The following is a 16,962-nucleotide window of genomic DNA, read 5'->3' on the forward strand; positions in this document are numbered from 1 at the left end:
TTCAAAACGCTTTGAATCTATTCCAGAAAAGCACAACTGGTATTATAAAAAAAATATATCAAAAAAGTAAAATACGCAACGTGTATGAACGTGTAATGTTTTGGCTCCAACGAATAACATTTCGTATGAATGATTGTTAAAAGACAACCCAGATGCCTGTGCGTAAAGATATGATCTTGCGCACGGTTAGAAACAGTTTCTCAAGGCATGTTTATAGAGGTGCAGCAATTGATAAGTGAGATTTGAGACCAGAGTCGTTATTGTCTCTATTGCTATTTGAAAAAGAGACGCATATGACCGAGACCATATAAGCCGGAAATAACCATGGGTAGGAAAGCCACCCATTGCTGAATAGGTTTTCTCTGATCGAAGATGCGGTATGATGCATGTCTTCAACGCCTATTGACACTGTGCAATTGTAGGGCCATCTATTTTTAAATAAATGAGCCAAAGGACATTATCTTATAGGTTCACGTCTTTAGCCGTGACAGTCACCTCGCAGTCAGCAGCGAGGCCGCGCTTGGTCGCGTAAACAGTCACAGCCCACGGATCAAAGCGTGCAGGTCATCGCGCCAACAATCCATCAACATATTCCTTTATGGTTCCACTGTTTGTATACTGTACTGAAGCGCCGCTGGCTTATAGCGTCCACACTGAAGTCAGACCTCATGACAACCAGCTCTTTACATTTCCTCAAGCATGCGCCGGATCCTTCATCTGCAACATCCAAAATTCAACCCACAGTACACAATTCTTTATTTTTGGAAAATTTTTGATGATCACTTATCTAAATTCTTTGAATACATTTGAAATTACTATTAATTACTTTTTTAGGTCTTAGGAGTTACAAAACATTATGAGTGTGTTTTTAAAGCATTGACACAAGAGAAATAGTAACTTTTTTCACTATTTATATGCTCCAAAATGAAGTGCAAATATCAGAATAACTAACAAATTATTTCCATCGTGTTTATATTCAAACTCAACTAGTCTTTGCTAAGAACACATCTTGCACAAATCCTTGCAGCATAATTAATAAGAATGCTAAACGTGGACTGTTGTTGTGTCGTGTGCGTAGCTGTAGATGGGACATGGAAGACCAATGTCTCCCTCTAGCGCCCGAGTTTTGCTCTCTGACCTCTTGGACTAGACGAGGATAATTTGACTGGCATTTTATTTTTATTACCCAAACAATTGATTTGGGTTCACCTATTGGTATTTATGTGGTATTTCCTGGAATTATTGTATTTTTTATTGTTATTGACAGAAAACATTTTAAGAATATTATCTGTCCTTTCCATGCGTATACCACCACATCACACCGTTGAATCTTTCTGTTGTCCGGGAATTAAAGCACCATTTCCCTGCTTTCCCTCTCAATGGGATGTGAAGTTGGACAATAAACGTGACCATTTCGACTGGGGGCAAGTTGATTTCCTAAACGAATGTGGACCAGACTCCCCTGTGGAAAAAGTGTCTACATTCTGTTTGTCAGCAACAGCTCGAAAAGACTCTTTGAAAGCAGAGCGTAATTGCTGGCCAGGCTCATAAAGTCATTAAGGCCAGACGTCTAGCCGTTTCTATGGCTTTATTGGACCACGTTTCTTCCTGTTCTAAAGTCATTCTTCCTACAACTTAGACAATAAATTGGAAATTCTCACTTCTACCAACAATAAAAACTTTATAACACTATCCCTGTACTTTTCACATAAAGCATGCAATTCAAAAGGTGTGAGTCGACAACCGAGCCACTGACGTGTTCTTCCCTCCTTTAATACTTGTACATAACTGTATACAAACACGTAATTAAATATTAATATTGGGGCGTATATGGAGTTTTTATATATCCAAATAAGTTTACCATTTATCAAGCGTAATTCCGTGCGTAAAAAGCGTTTTGTCCTACAATTGTCCTGAGCTATTTGGCTGATAATTATAATACCAATGTGGTTTTGTGCGTAAAAACGGCAAAAAAGTAAAAGAGAAAGATTTTTGTCTCTGATATGTTTATGTACAAGTTCAATTTCTTTACAGCTGTAAGAACATTCCACACAGGCTCACTCAAAACAGTTTTAGTGCTTAATAATTACAGCTCAGTTTAAGTCTCAGTTGTTTTGTCAAAATTAGACAGAAACGCACTCAAAGCAAAATCCCGTGTGTTTGGCATAGGCCTATGTTCAGGAGTATGTTAGACACAGTATCTGTCATTAACACGACAAAAGTCGCCGCAGATGTCAGGTTTAGGTTCAAAACAAATGGCCATTGTGTTTTAGATCTCAAAACAGGTCTTTTCCGCTCCTCTCTCTGTTCATTTTCTTCATTTTCATCCTTCTGTTCTGGAACCAGATTTTCACCTGTCTCTCTGTTAAACTTAGAATTCGGGCCACTTCATATCTGCGGTCTCTGGTCAGGTACATGTTGTAGAGAAACTCCTTTTCCAACTCCAAAGTTTGATACTTGGTGTAGGGGCAGCGCTTCTTTCTTGTGGAGCGAGCGTGGATCCAGTTTGCTGCTGGATTGCCTATAAAAAGTAAAATATAAAATAAATATGTTATGGTGTTTAATTGTTGACTTTAGAATTGACATTTTGAAGCAGTCTATCTGATCTATCTAATAGCATAGTTTAATGTGCGTAGTTAGATCAGTGCGTAAAACTTATCTTTTGAAGCACGTAGGCTTAAAACTGACCAATCAATCGGTTAGATGTACCAAGAAAACAAAGAATGTAGTAGGGCTTGTGTCTGTAATCGGCTTCCTGTGACATAAAAAGTTTCGGATCCCCTGCAATAACCCGTGCAGGGCGGGTTTCCCTTCGCCAAGCCGCGGTATAGTTCCAGACACTTTTATAGGTTAGTAAAAGCTCTAGTTTTACACACCCAGCCCATACAGTTCTTACGGCTGTAAATCAGCGCTTGCTATTCCGTTCACTTACTTGGGTCAAGTTGTTGTTGTTTCTCGTCTTTGGACTCGCTGCTGTGGTTGGAAAGCTCGCTTCCACTGTGGTCTTTGCTTGTCTTTTCTGGACTCTCCGACGCTGCACACGAAGGGAATTCAGAGGTGTTTTGGTCCAGAGAGTCTCTCTCAGTAGCTTTAGGAGGAGTTGTCGCCGGCTTTGTCCCGTAGTGGCGGTTGCTCGAGTGGAATCCTGCAAATGGGACGGGGTTAGACACGGGCTCCATCCAGGAGCGGACGCCGACATATCTACTGTCCGGAGCGGCGAGGTGCGGCTGGTGGTGATGCACATACGGATGATAGAGCCCTTGCGCATGGACAGAGGACCAAGACGACGGGAACACACCAGGCTTTTGTGCAAAGTTACAAGAGGAGAAATCCGCCGAGTCCCCTACGGCACCTGGCGGCCTAGGGGTCACCGTGTGCGGAGCGGGAATAAAACGCGGCCCATACACGTCTTCGGGGTCGTGCGCTATCAGAGAGTCCACGTAGCAGTTACCAAGAGCGCCAGTGGACGACATTTTGATGTCTTCCTCCTCATATAATAAGCTTCGCTCTGTTACGGGAAGCGTCCCTCTATGAACAATCATAGTATTTTTGCTGGCCTGCATCTACAGGGATTGGTTACATGGGTCACGTGGTCATATTTACCAATACAGCAAGTAAATCAATCCTGCGTTTGCTCTCTCACATTTTTTTCGTCAAGTTTGAGTTAGCCTTTTATTTAACTTATAATAAAAAAAAGCATCTACAGATTTTAGTACTCGGGCTAAACAAGTCCTACCAAAAGAACGCAACGTGTTTCCCGTATGACGCACAGGACGCAGTCTATGTCTCTGCACAACAGAGCACAGCTCGCAAGCTGCTGCCTGCACGGCCCAGGTCTTCATGTTTGGGAAGACTCTCAGAATATTGTCTTGATGCACTGAATGCTTGTAAAATGCTTTATAGACTTACTAGGTCCTCGTAAAATAAATGTAATAACATGCTGTAAAATAACAGAACCCATTTCCGTCCCCGGAATGCTTAATTCTATTGTTAATATTCGACGAAGATATGCTATTTTCTTTAGTTTGTTTTTAAACTGAATCCGGAAACAGCAGTAGTAAAATTATGGTATTCTTTTGAAGGAGAGCAGTAATGGCTTTATGTATCAATAAATGTTTTATGAGGTGCGTGTGATCACGCCGTCAATAAAAAGACTTAGAGAAGTCCATCTGTGTTTTGTGTCAAATTGGAGCTGCACAAATCTGTACAGTTCTTCTATTTTTGATAAACATATATTTTAAATTTTAGACATATTTGTGACTTTGGAGTAGTTTTGAATCAGTGTCAATATTCACACGAGCCTTACAGCAGGCTACAGTGACCAGTGTATGAGGCTCTGAGGCGCCGAAGGACTGATGTCTTATCATCATTTTAACACATTTTTGCTCAGTTATTTTTCAGTCACTAAGCACTTTCATGGAGCACAGTTTAGTCTTTTATAGGCTATTTTTGCTATTCTGTGTGAGCATTTTAAACCCGCGAATGGTTTAAGCACATGTACCTCGCAGGGGCTCCTGAGGAAAGTGCGGTCCATTAAAACATTTAAAATTGGACACCGCATTTGTATGAAATTATGACAAAGGAAAACCGTCTTATGTGGGCTTTGTTTTTTTGCGAACATCTCTAAAAGTTCACGCGCAATCGGAACTTAACTGTTGGCACAAAGAACTGGAATAGACTACAGGACAATCTATTTATTGCAAGGAACATGCCACAAACATGCAATTTATGAACATTGTTTTTGACGCGTATAACCAGCCACTGAAATACTTCGCACAGGGAAAGGGACAGCCTACACAAAACAACACACATAATTATAAAAAGTAAAATAAAAAACTACAATAATTTCCACTGGCCAAGAAACAAAATTGTTCAATAATTTAACAGTTAGTGTCACCCTGTGAAAACAAACACACACGACGCAACCAAAAGGCTTTAGGCTACCCAAGTGGAATATTTATACAATAACATTTAGAATCACAGTTTGGAAATGTCCGATGCCACAAAGCATCAATGTGCACAAGACAGACACACATGCGCGCTCACGAAAAGGTGAGGTTTGAGGTCAGCTCTCGGATGCGGTTTTCCCTGTTCATTTTCTTCAGTTTCATCCTGCGGTTTTGGAACCAGATCTTGACCTGCCTGTCGCTCAAGTTGACACTGCGGCTGATCTCTAGGCGGCGCTCGCGGGTAAGATACATATTAAAAAGGAATTCTTTCTCTAACTCCAGGGTCTGGTGCTTGGTGTAGGGGCATCTCTTCTTTCTGCCACTTTTCGCCGTCAGCCAGCTGCTTGTTGGTGTGTCGGTCTTGCATTCTGAAAAGATTAAATTCACACAAAAACAATAAGCTTGATGTAACATCACCTGCTGCTGAAAGGTGGCCTCTGGGAAATAACACTTCTTCTTAATAGAGTTCAGCCACACCATGCAGTCACAGAGCGGTGTGAGCTGAGAATTCAATTCAGAGATTCTAGAAACCAGGAGAACACATATCTTTAAGGCCTAAAATATCAAGTGAATCTTTATAAAAGCCTGGATTTTATTGGATACACTGCTCCGAAAGATACAATCTTGAAAAATACAACCGTCACACATTGGGTTGCATATGTGCACTAAATACTTTTGTCTTTGACTTTCGACTTCTCCCAAGTCAGCGCTGTAAAGGTATTTGTATTAAAATGTCTCAGACAAATGGCAGGCTGGCTGCACGCTGCGCAGTAAAACCATTCTGCTGCCTATTACCGCAACCTGAGAAAGACTCTCATTAAACATTACGACTTTGGGGTTGTTTGTGTTTTATACTTGGTTTTATGATGCCGGTGCCACGAGATAAAAGCTTTCACTGTAGCCAACCCACCTTTTGCCTCCTTGTGCGCCAGTTCTGGGCTGGACACTGGTGCGTCCATGGAGCAGTGCTTCTCCTCAGAGCCGGACTTGGGCTCCGGACTATCTGCTGGGACTGGTGTCCTTGAAGATTCTTGCTTTTGCAAGGCATCTTCGTTTTTCTTTTCTGCCTCTGTGATGTTGGAGGTTGAGGACAACGAGGAGGAAGAGGAGGACTGAGGTTTGGGGGTGACCCGGCTCAATTGCATCAATGTTGGGTTTGGACTTGGCGCGTCATGGCAGTAGTTTTCCTGGTGTTTTCCGTTGACGTAAGTTTGGCTCAATCTGAAGTAACCCGGGAGCGGGATCTCAGGACCATCTACGGAACAGGACTCGGAAATGGCGATGGAGTATGCGGTTCCGTCTGCAGAGCTACTCTTTTGGACCGCTTTGTCTGAGTACATGCAGCAGTTACTTTCCTCTTTAATGCTCTGTGAGAATGGACAGTTTGAAATTTGGTCAGGTGCCTCTGCACGGCACGCTCGGTTCGGATCAGTCCAGTTATCTATCTGAGGGACGTACGAATGCATGCCCACGTTTTGATGACCAACCTCCCCTCTCTTGCCGAAAGACGGCAGGAGTCCACAGGTTTGCATTCCGTAAGTTCCCATCTCTGAACCAGACGGCATGTACATGTTGCTGCTGGAGTAGAAACTGTCCGTCCTGCACGCGCCAATGATCGAGTCCACCAGAAACGTATTGGCCGCAGGAGAGCCGCTGGGGAAGGACATTTTGGGGAGTTAGGTTCTATGAAGGAGAGAGATGTCCTTTGTAAGCTGACATATCTCGGAAAAAACAATCTCCGAGTAAGTCGGGATGCCTCCCGACCACATGACAAGCCCACCAATGAGATTTGAAAATGGCCTTGAGACGCAGCCTCCTCTCCACTGCACACACACGCACAGGCGCGCGCCCTTCAGACTGCGGATGCAAACGTGGTCAACAGCGACACCTAGACTTGAAATTGGTAGAGACACTATGCACAAAGGCTGCGAAACCATCCCAACAAATATGTGAGAAAAAATGCGACTAATAGCACAATTGAACCTTTGAAACAATATTTTTAATGTTTTTTATTAGGCATCATCGTCATAGCAACAACGGAGTTGTTGGATTAGACCACAATATTTTTTGCGTAAAAGGCTCATAAGCTTAATCAGAGAAATGATTAGTGTTTGTGTTAAAAATATTCACAAAATGGAGCAGCCAATAATGGCTCCTTATTTCAGTAAAGACACTTTTTTTTTTTTTTTTTTTTATTTGGGTTGGGGTTTTTTCCTTTTACTTTTTACGCACGAACATTTGAAATATATGGACTCTGTCAATGTATTTATCTAAAACTGATTGTACTTTGAAAGATAAACGTGTTAACATTGTATTGCAATAAATTAGTGCCACAATTATATATGTGTTGGATTGCTTATATAGTACGCCTTTTGAATTATAGTGGACACTTTGACAAATAAAACAAGGTGGCATTATTATTATTATTATTATTATTATTATTATTATTATTATTATTATTATTATTATTAGTTCTTTTTCGAATATGTTATATATATTTTTGTCCAATTTGCTACATTCCTCAGTGTAAAGCGAGAGATTTGCACGTTCACGGCCATAATTTTGTTCAGAGCTTCTTTGTCTTTTTTTCTGCAACGAAAGAAGACTTCAGCACAAAGACTGTCGCAATGGAGTGGAGGCTACTTTAGAATAACACAAATAAACGCAGAAAACAAGATGGACATGGGCTAATGCCGCGGTAAAGCAGCACATGCACAATTTACTGTTTTTAGGTTAAAAAAAAAAAAAAAAAGAATTAGACAAGAGAAGTGTGTTGGGCCTTGCAAAACCGGCACCTATTGCTACAATCCGTTGATTATTTTGTGCGCATTTACGCATAGTTGCATGACCCAGAACAATATCAATGATTATTATTTTGTATTATTATTAGGCCTATTAATTATTATTATTATTATTATTATTATTATTATTATTATTATTATTATTATTATTATTATTATTATTATTATTATTATTATTATTATTATTATTATTATTACTAGTAGTAGTGGCAGTAGTAGTATAACCTGTGTATTAAAACCTGTGTGGTTTAAAAAACCGTAATACCATCATGAGGTTCGCCTTTACAGCACTCTGCAGTCCACAGGATGTGTAACTTTTAACAAAAAGAGGAGGTAAAATTAAATTAAAGCCGTCGGTGTTGAAACAATTTTGATCCTAAGACAAAATCACACGGGTCGAGCTAAATTGTGATAAATTTAACTTGCAATTGCCAAGGCCACTGTGATAACAACAATAAATGTTAAAATGCAGTGTAAACTGTACGCTACTAGGTTTATTTGGAGACGAAACTACGACAAAAATAAACGCACTGATTGTTTGGCTAGTTGAGCAGTTTGCCTCAGCAGTGTTCGAGCCCAAGAGGAGCTGCAAGTCCGCCCTCATGTGGATAAAACGAGTATCAAATGTGAACACTACACAGTTGTTAATGTCTTCTCACTGTAGGACACGATAACAACAGTTAGACGCTTAATGAAGCCTTGCCTTTCTAATAGTCGTATAGGAAATTAAAGTGATAGATAGCAAACCCCTCCACATTTTTTGTTTCTAAATTTTGGCATGATTTAGGCAAACCTTACGCGAAAGTAGTACAGTGTTGTCTTTGTGTATTTTCAAAATGTTTTGTAGCCAGCTATCCCATACTACAGTTTTGCTAAACAGTTTCTAGACTTGTCTTCACTGTAATAAACGTTTTAGACAAATCTTAATTAAAATAAAAACACTCACAGGGAAAATAATAGTAGTAATATGAAAAATCAACAGAATATTTTTGTGAAGTGACGTCAGACTTCAAGATCAGTGATGAAAATGTCCATGTCAAATTGTGCTAGAAATAGGCTATGTATTTATTTATTTTATTTGTTTTGTTTTATTTTTTTAAATAATTGTTTAAATATACGGCGTGGTGGTGTCTGGTTATGGTTTAGGCAAACCAAATCTTAGGTGTACTATAGTATACTATACCTAAACCGTTGGTATAGTACACTATACTGTTTATCCATTAAATCATCGATTTCCAAATATGTGTTTTTGTGTAGGCCATCTTTTTCAGACTGTAGACTACGTCATCTCACGCAAGAAAGCCTTATCCACAAAGATGGCACTCGTATCGCTCCTTATGTGTCCTATATATAGGCCCACTCTGCTAAATATAAGCGGGAAGGATCCGATGTATCCAACATTTGTAGCCTAGCCTTACTATGGCACAGGAAAGAGAAGCAATCGTCCTCTCATGGTTTGGGGGCTGGGATCCCAAAGTCCAATAGCCCCTTATTTATACATTTACAGCTACTTTTATTATAGTGTCTAGACGGTTCAAGGTTTAGTAAACAATCCAGTGTTTGAAAGCAAAGGAAATAACGGGACTGCGTAGGCCTGAAGTGCCAGTGACGAAAAGTCCCGGTTTTAGGCTATACGTTTTGGAAATAGATGCTATTGCACTTCATTGCCATGCCAAGTGACACACTCTGCAACTACATAGAAACCAGCATTTGTCGTGTCTACTTTATTTCACTCCACAACATATTACATGCGTTTGTAAAATGCACATATACAAGAAGAGTATATTTTCATAAATAATCTCAAAGCACACCTATAGGACGAAATAATGTTGATTAACGCAAAAATATAGGAGAGAAACTAATAAATAAATGCTGGCTTGAGAAAAGTACCTTTGTTACGACATGAGAAGGGAGCAGTCTTGAGAGGCCTGTGTGCCCGTGTGTTTATGGGGTAGTGTGAAAGAGTGAACCCTATCAGAATAAAGGGTTCCCCGTGAAATACTGCAAGCGGTCGCGGTTAAGCTTTTTCTCCTTCATTCTCCGGTTTTGAAACCATATCTTCACCTGGCGATCAGTCAGGTTTAACATCCGGGACAGCTGCAGGCGCTTCTCTTTGTTAATGTACACGTTGAAGAAAAACTCTCGTTCAAGTTCTCGGATTTGGTATTTGGAGTATGGACACCTCTTCTTCCTGGACTTGGTTGGTAGACCTGAAACAGAAGGGATCATGTGGTGTGTAAAAAGGAGAAATCAGAATTGTAACGTTGATTTCAAATTGATAAGAACACACGCTGTTGCCTCTCAGCCGCATGCTGCTCTTACAGGGCTAGGGATGGGTATATATTTTGTGGTTCTACACAATCTTAAAGGAATATACATATGAGTATTGTAACAAGACAGCGTATCAAAATCCCATGTTTTTTCAAAACAAAGAATAACATCTATGTATACTTAAGTGTACCACTGGTGTGTAGCCTGTGTATTTTGAATTGGATGGCAAATCGATATTCAATGATCGAGCAATGTACCTGCTGCCCATTGACATTTTACGCATTGAAAATAATAAGGTATAGAAGGATGAAACATAAAATGACTATTATTTGTGTATAACGAGCGCTCAGACCATAACAAAACATCTAGCCACAAAGGGAAATTTGATTGTCAAATAGACATTTAGGATCTATTATAGTCACAACACTGTTAACAAATAATTAGGGTTTAATATTTTGTCATAGAATAGTTTCTGTGTTCCTCTTACAGTGCGTAATGGTTCATGCACACTTTCCCATTGTAAATACCTTTACAACCATAAAGTTACTCTTATTGGTATATAAAAGCTTTTGCATGCTTATAAAGCGCCACATAACCCTGGGCGCGCGCAGAGCTGGAGCCCTGTCGTACACACACCTTTGCTGTGAGCACGGCCGGAACACACTCACCCTGTTGGCTGCTCTTGTCGCCGCAGTTGGAGGAAGAGTCTTCGTCGACGCTCCCGCTCGTCTCTGCCTTATCCGGCTGCTCCTGTTTGGGCACAGCCTGGTTATTAATGCCCGGTTCCTCCGGTGATTCTGTGCCCTTTTGTCTAGACAGCTCTGCGGTTGCTTTCTCCGAGTTGGCAGCCTCAAAAAACTGGTCGAAGCCTTGTGGGAGAACCCCATTTCGGCCAACCCCGGTGAAGAAATTAGCGCAGGAAGAGCTCGTTCCGCCGTGGTGAGGGTACAACGTCTCGTTTTTGAATCTCACGTCTGCCCTGCTGCTGGAGGACTGGATCAAGTCCCGGTGCATTATGTCGTCCGCTGAATAGTAGGACGCGTAATTGCCCCTATAGTGCCATTTGCTCGGGTGCTCGAGTCCATAGTCAGTCCTGAAAGCCACTTCCCGAACAGGTTGGACTTGGGCTAGGTTGGGAGAATAGGGGAAATTAATTTGACATGAAGTGGTCTGCGGTAGAAAGGACGAGACTGATGTGAAATCAGGCGTCGAAACGTAATAAGTACAGCTTGGTAAATACATATTTGACGCGCAGTTCCGATCATCGTATTCCGTCATATCTCGTCCTCTTTTCCTCCTGTGGAATTGGCAGCTAGACTGTGTTAAACTTTGTCCATCTATAGCAGCACAGACGCGCGCACAGACCTCGGCAGGCAGAAAAAATCGGAAACGTAGGCAGACCTGCAATACATCTTGATCGATTCTTGAGGTAATTGTGTCATGTGATCCAACTGAGAAATTACCATACATCAATATCAGTCATTAAAAACTGTCCAGAGAAACTCATGTGAGCGAGGCAAGCTCCTTCATTGGCTCTCCGCTGCAATGGGAACTCCTCTCGCGCCTTCCCTGCCCTATAGCTCACGGAAAAGACATTTGTGGAAGCACCGCTGGAATATTTCAATGAAAGCTTTACAGCGGCATCATCTCCATCTTGTAATGACATGTAATGACAGCCGCGCACGCTCAGTGCGCTCTAAATTTACCACTTTAGAGGAGCCACCGAGGCTTTGTAGCAACAGTTTGAAAACAATTCAAGCTGAGCCCTGCGTATATGCAAACAGGAAAAAACAGCTATGGCACGACTACAACGTCTGAACACCTTTCTTTATGTAGCCTATTTTTACATTTATATTAGCACATTTGGATCTTCGGTGAATAAATAAAGAATATATCTAACAAAAAATATGTTTAAGCTCCATTGTTAAGAACTGACCTTGGGTAGCATGTGGGTTTTGCATTGAAACATAAAGCAAACGTTATCTATAAATAACACGAGCGTAGGGAGGGAGATCAGTTGCAAAGCTTTATATTTTGTAACTGTATGTCATTATTGGCATAATAGCTTTTGTTTTATTTTGTTCTGATATTCTAGCTATAAAACCACCGTATATTAAGCTCTACAATACTTTTAGAACTTCCATCAGATCGTGTAGCTGGAAGTCCAGACCATATGGCTTTGACCGTCTCTGTTCTGCATGTAAGTCTCAGCGCCAACGAGCCTCTACCCAATCATTTATTGCACCAGGCAGTGCGCAGTGTGTGTGAGGTGTGTGTTCATAGCCTTCTGCTCGGTGCCAAAACGGAGCCTCCTTGTCTTCCAACGCATTATTTTAATCTGTGAGTATGTTTTTATTCCATGTATCGAAAGAAAAACATTACAACGCACAGTGTTTGGGGGAGTAACGACGGTTGCACCTTTTAGTTTTAGGCCCATAGCAATTGGAGGCATTCTCGCTAAGCGTAAAGGTCACACGCATGTGCAAGTTATTTCAAGAAGACTATGCTTATTGACTTTTAAAAAGACGACAAAACTGAGTGGAGGAGAAAATAGGAGAAACAGGATAAAAAACGCTCACATGGTGAATATCTAGTATTTCAGTGCTTAAAATGTGGGTGACTTGTCATCATGGCCTTTAATGAGACAAAATGGATTTTAAAATGTGTACCTTCAAAATTGATATTGTGCTCCAGAGATTATAGATAATAATTGTACAAAAATAAGACATTTTTATAGCTTCTTCTTCCCCTTTATTATTTGAAATAAACTAGATATAGACTACTAAACAAAATCTATGCCAGACGTTTGTGCGCTTTGGATGTGGTTTTATTTTCTTATCATTTGCGTAAAAAACATCTTGTGATAGAAACACCAATAGGCAGCCTACTAACTTGACCTTAACTTTGTTTTGGTGCCCCCTCTATCTGAAGTTGCAGGGGCTGTATATGGCGCTGTCTGGCAGTAAAGCAATAAAGCAACAAATACTCGAGGAAACAGTCGCCTATAGAAAGCTGCGCTTAACTGTTCAAAGTAAAGCGCGCAATAAAAGTGCTGCAGTCAGGAATGTGAGCCAAAGCAGACAGCCCTCATGAAGCGGATTACATATAAAACATCCACACACGTTTAGGATACAAATGGACTATTTGAAGCATATTTCAGAATTATATCAGAAAAGAAAAGGAACATAGCGTAACAAAGTTGTGTTGTGAAATGCAGGCTAACCATCACCTTCATGCGCCTCTTGTACTTGTGGCTGATTAAAAAATGGCGTTGTGATGGTGTGATGCAGCACGAAGCCATTTATGATCTTAGTAAAAGCGTCTTTCGATATGAGATTTAAATAAACTATACATTATAAAACCTCTAGGTTTCTTGGCACATAAACACCCAAATAAACACGAAAATGCCCTGTTAGAAGACTGCACAAGATCATCCAATGCACACTTCCAACTGGCGCCACGTCGTTCTGGTGAAATTACATATCCTTTGCACACGGATAATTACCACAGCAACATGTGGACATCACATACATAGGCCACATTCTGTCTAGTCTCACATTGCACTGAGCAGTGGGAAATAGGAATAAGGGATTACACAGACTCGTTATCAATTAAATCATAACGGTTAATATAATATAAGCAAGAGTCATTAAAAAATGATTATTCTTTAGACGAGAATGCAGAACTAACATATCCTAATCTGATGAGAAAAGCTGTGCTTTTGCGCACTGCGTTTATACATATTTCACATAATAAGTATTAGAAAGGACTTATTGAAAGATTATGTGCTTTCACAAAATAAATGAACATGCTGCACCTATAAACTAAACAAATCCAATGATCAAGGGTTATTGTTTTGCATATTTTAATACTTTGCTAGAAACAATAATTCAAAATGTCCAAAAATTGTGCACAAAATGTTATTTTTTTATTCACAAATGTAGCCGCGCCGGATTTGCGTAAAAACGCATTGCCGTGCGCAAAAGCCTTTTGATGTTATTCAAATTCACTACTATACAAAAAACATGCATTGAAGATTGACCTTAAAATAATATAATCCACACAAACATAAATAATGTATATAACAACAATACAACAGAGAAGCCCACATGGTGTGGCCTCACCTTAAATCCATGTTTAAAGTCTTTCCATGGTAAATCCTCACACTTTAATTAATACATTCATTATGTTCAATACCAATATTGACATGGTGCATAAAGAAAGCGCTGTGAACAAAATAGCCAACCACATACCAATGTTCTTGTGGAAATTCCCATTGCATTTAAACCAAACACATCACGCATTTTACTGAATTACAGCTATATCACCATGCACTTCTATGATCTTCAGCCGTAGACGTGAACTTGATCTCAGCCACAAGCTAAAACTCAAATGATAATACAAACACTGCGGTGCATGGCACGTTTCTGTATTGAAATGTTTGCTTTTACTATAAACATGTAAGCTAAAGATGTGTTTAGTGAATCGAGGCCAGCATACACAAGGCCTTTCTGGAATTGGAAAAATAATATCTGACTGGTTCACCTTTGTCTTATTGCGATGAATAATTGCTCGTTTCACACTGAGCGGTTGGGATAGGACTGTGCCATTACTTAGTTAGTTAGACTGTCAGTGTTTAACCAGTAACAACCAGTAACGCAGGGATTCTTGGGTGGCATTCATGTGAACAGTCTCTTATTGACAAGTTGCTGGTCAGGATCAAGTCCAAAGGCCGTGCGTCAATACGCGCAGAAGGCCTGCTCTCTCATCATCAGCCGCTTCTTTTTCATCCTGCGGTTCTGGAACCATATCTTCACTTGTTGGTCACTGAGGTCCAGTCTGTCCGACAGCTCTTTCCGTTTTTGTCTGTTGATAAACTCGTTCATCATGAACTCATTCTCCAATTCCGCCAGCTGTGGCTTGGAATAAGGCTTCCGCTTCTTTCTGGTTTTGGCTTGTGACGAGCACCAAGGGGCACCTACGGGATCAGCGGAGGAGAGTCCAGATTAGTGGTGCAGATTAACAGCAGCCTCACCAGCAGAGAGGATAATAACGGTGCCTCTTTACGCTGGTGATACACACGAGGGCGTGAGAGGAAAGGGACACAGTTCAATGACAACAACATTATAAAACCTGGTTACAGCAATGTTAAAAACTATTGGCAAATCCAGTTTAAATTTGCATCGAAATGTTGACGTAAACTGCAAGATCAAACAAGGCCAATTAACAGCGTTGTAAAGTTATTAAAGTTACAGCTATTGTCTTAACAATCGAATTATGATCCATAATAAGTATAAACTAAAATGGCGCAACACGAAAATCTGGGCATTCCTCAAGAACCATTGACTACATAACGAGTGAGTGAACATAGGCTACAATTGAGTCTACCATTCTTGAAGTTGTTTTGGGAATGCATTGAACTGGTTGTAAGGTGCCATAAAGCCCCGTGAGTGTCAGGAGGAGTCTGACCTTCACTGAAGCTGCTCCTGGCGCATGTGTCCCCACTGGACGCATCGTGGCTCCCGATCTGCACGGGCCTGGGGTCGGACTCACTCACTGGACCCATAGTATCTGCGCCTAGCGGCGGTCTGCCCCTCAGCTCAGAGTAGACCCGCTCCGCCACGTAGCCTTCATCCGCTCTGACAGGCTGTTCTCGCTTGTGATTCAAGTCTTGAAAGCCCGGTGCCTTGGTTCTGGGGTTTATCGACACAGAGTTGGGCAGGAACGGTGGACAATAGCCCCCGAATGTGCGGCTCTGCCCTGGCGGTGTGGCTGCTCCCCCAGACGCACACGAACTTGAGGAAGTCCAGGGGAACGTGCACATGTCTCTCCTGTTGTAAGGGACCTGGTGAAGCCCGGGAATATGGGCTCCATTGCCCCGGAGGTTGGAGAAATATAGCGAATCAGGCGCAGCCAAATTAAGCAGAGAACCAACGTAGCCCGGATTTAAAGGAGTCCGCTCGCACATTTCCATTGAGCTTTGCGCAAACGTTTCGTGTGAGCCTTTTAGCAACTCCTCAAGAATAAAGCCAAGGTAATTGTTGATTTGTTAATACGGGGTCACGTGATATGTAAACCATGTTGTTGGGCCCCACCCTTGTTCCCAATACTGCACAGCTAAGTAGTCCATGAGGACATATTTGAGTGTTGTGTGGGAGGAGGATGTGGCTGAACCCCATCCATCTGTGTGGTATTATTAAACATTAATAACGGTGATAGGAATATGTCCACAGCATAGGAAAAGGACTCGGAGCGTGATGTTAAAAGGAAAAGGGGAAAAGTCAGTGGCTAGAAATTAGCCACAATATATTTATCCTACGCGTAAAATTAGACCTACTATTGACAAAAGTGTTGTGTACATATGTTTTGTTTGTTTTTTTCTTTTTGTATTATTATTATTATTATTATTATTATTATTATTATTATTATTATTATTATTATTATTATTATTATTATTATTATTATTATTATTTGTTTGTTTGTTTTTTAAGCCTGTGCAAAAAATAAAATAAAAGTATTTTAACCTCAAGTCTTCTTAACACCATGTCAAAAAATCGTCTCCAGGCTGTTGTAAACATATGATCCTTGTTTATAATCCTCCTTGGTTCCACTGCAACAGGCAAAAGGGACAGTGAACCACGTTTTGTTCGTTTTGCATTATAACAGGGTATTATTAAACTATAACAATAGTTTAATACTTAAATCACCTACTTTAGTCACAAGCTAGGCTTTGCATTACGTCTTTGTTTGGTTCAACTTATGTGGTTTGGTTGCTGAATGCGCAGTGTGTTTGCGCGCACTTACAATGGCAAAATCAAACAAAATATCAAATACTTCTATATGCATTTTTTCTTTTAGAGTGCTTGACAGTTTAATGCATTTTTATAAATCTGAATGGCAAAATCTATTAATTTCATTAGGACTGAAATCTGTGGGTGGCA

The 16,962-nt window shown here is 40.6% G+C and overlaps 4 protein-coding genes across 4 annotated transcripts; all 4 read right to left on the reverse strand.

The window, feature by feature from the left end:
- Positions 1–2,000: 2,000 nt before the first annotated feature.
- On the reverse strand, positions 2,001–3,634 carry hoxd9a (homeobox D9a). Its single transcript, XM_033986973.2, has 2 exons — positions 2,933–3,634; positions 2,001–2,521 (listed from the first exon to the last, which is right to left on the reverse strand). Exons 1-2 carry the CDS (start codon positions 3,561–3,563, stop codon positions 2,277–2,279), a joined length of 876 nt encoding a protein of 291 aa, XP_033842864.1. The 5' UTR covers positions 3,564–3,634; the 3' UTR covers positions 2,001–2,276.
- Positions 3,635–4,778: 1,144 nt separating this feature from the next.
- Positions 4,779–6,775, reverse strand: hoxd10a (homeobox D10a). The gene is made up of 2 exons (XM_033987537.2): positions 5,860–6,775; positions 4,779–5,317 (listed from the first exon to the last, which is right to left on the reverse strand). The coding sequence occupies exons 1-2, from the start codon at positions 6,614–6,616 to the stop codon at positions 5,043–5,045; spliced, it is 1,032 nt and encodes a 343-aa protein (XP_033843428.1). The 5' UTR covers positions 6,617–6,775; the 3' UTR covers positions 4,779–5,042.
- A 2,684-nt stretch (positions 6,776–9,459) lies between these two features.
- Positions 9,460–11,579, reverse strand: hoxd11a (homeobox D11a). Its single transcript, XM_055230364.1, has 2 exons — positions 10,690–11,579; positions 9,460–9,960 (listed from the first exon to the last, which is right to left on the reverse strand). The coding sequence occupies exons 1-2, from the start codon at positions 11,489–11,491 to the stop codon at positions 9,725–9,727; spliced, it is 1,038 nt and encodes a 345-aa protein (XP_055086339.1). The 5' UTR covers positions 11,492–11,579; the 3' UTR covers positions 9,460–9,724.
- A 2,349-nt stretch (positions 11,580–13,928) lies between these two features.
- hoxd12a (homeobox D12a) lies at positions 13,929–16,025 on the reverse strand. Its single transcript, XM_033987336.2, has 2 exons — positions 15,491–16,025; positions 13,929–14,999 (listed from the first exon to the last, which is right to left on the reverse strand). Exons 1-2 carry the CDS (start codon positions 15,993–15,995, stop codon positions 14,761–14,763), a joined length of 744 nt encoding a protein of 247 aa, XP_033843227.1. The 5' UTR covers positions 15,996–16,025; the 3' UTR covers positions 13,929–14,760.
- Positions 16,026–16,962: the final 937 nt, after the last annotated feature.

This window comes from Periophthalmus magnuspinnatus, chromosome 21 (genome assembly GCF_009829125.3).
Source record: "Periophthalmus magnuspinnatus isolate fPerMag1 chromosome 21, fPerMag1.2.pri, whole genome shotgun sequence".
Lineage (NCBI taxonomy): Eukaryota > Metazoa > Chordata > Actinopteri > Gobiiformes > Gobiidae > Periophthalmus > Periophthalmus magnuspinnatus.

Bases quoted from the DNA above. Each gene is read 5' to 3' on its own strand.
- hoxd10a (XM_033987537.2), bottom strand. From the start codon at position 6,616: ATGTCCTTCCCCAGCGGCTCTCCTGCGGCCAATACGTTTCTGGTGGAC. The intron at 5,318-5,859 runs GTGGGTTGGCTA...TAATCTTTTCAG, and splicing joins GGCGCACAAGGAGGCAAAAG to AATGCAAGACCGACACACCA.
- hoxd12a (XM_033987336.2), bottom strand. From the start codon at position 15,995: ATGGAAATGTGCGAGCGGACTCCTTTAAATCCGGGCTACGTTGGTTCT. The intron at 15,000-15,490 runs GTCAGACTCCTC...CTGATCCCGTAG, and splicing joins CAGGAGCAGCTTCAGTGAAG to GTGCCCCTTGGTGCTCGTCA.
- hoxd11a (XM_055230364.1), bottom strand. From the start codon at position 11,491: ATGTATGGTAATTTCTCAGTTGGATCACATGACACAATTACCTCAAGA. The intron at 9,961-10,689 runs GTGAGTGTGTTC...CTTCTGTTTCAG, and splicing joins CGACAAGAGCAGCCAACAGG to GTCTACCAACCAAGTCCAGG.
- hoxd9a (XM_033986973.2), bottom strand. From the start codon at position 3,563: ATGCAGGCCAGCAAAAATACTATGATTGTTCATAGAGGGACGCTTCCC. The intron at 2,522-2,932 runs GTAAGTGAACGG...TACTTTTTATAG, and splicing joins ACAACAACAACTTGACCCAA to GCAATCCAGCAGCAAACTGG.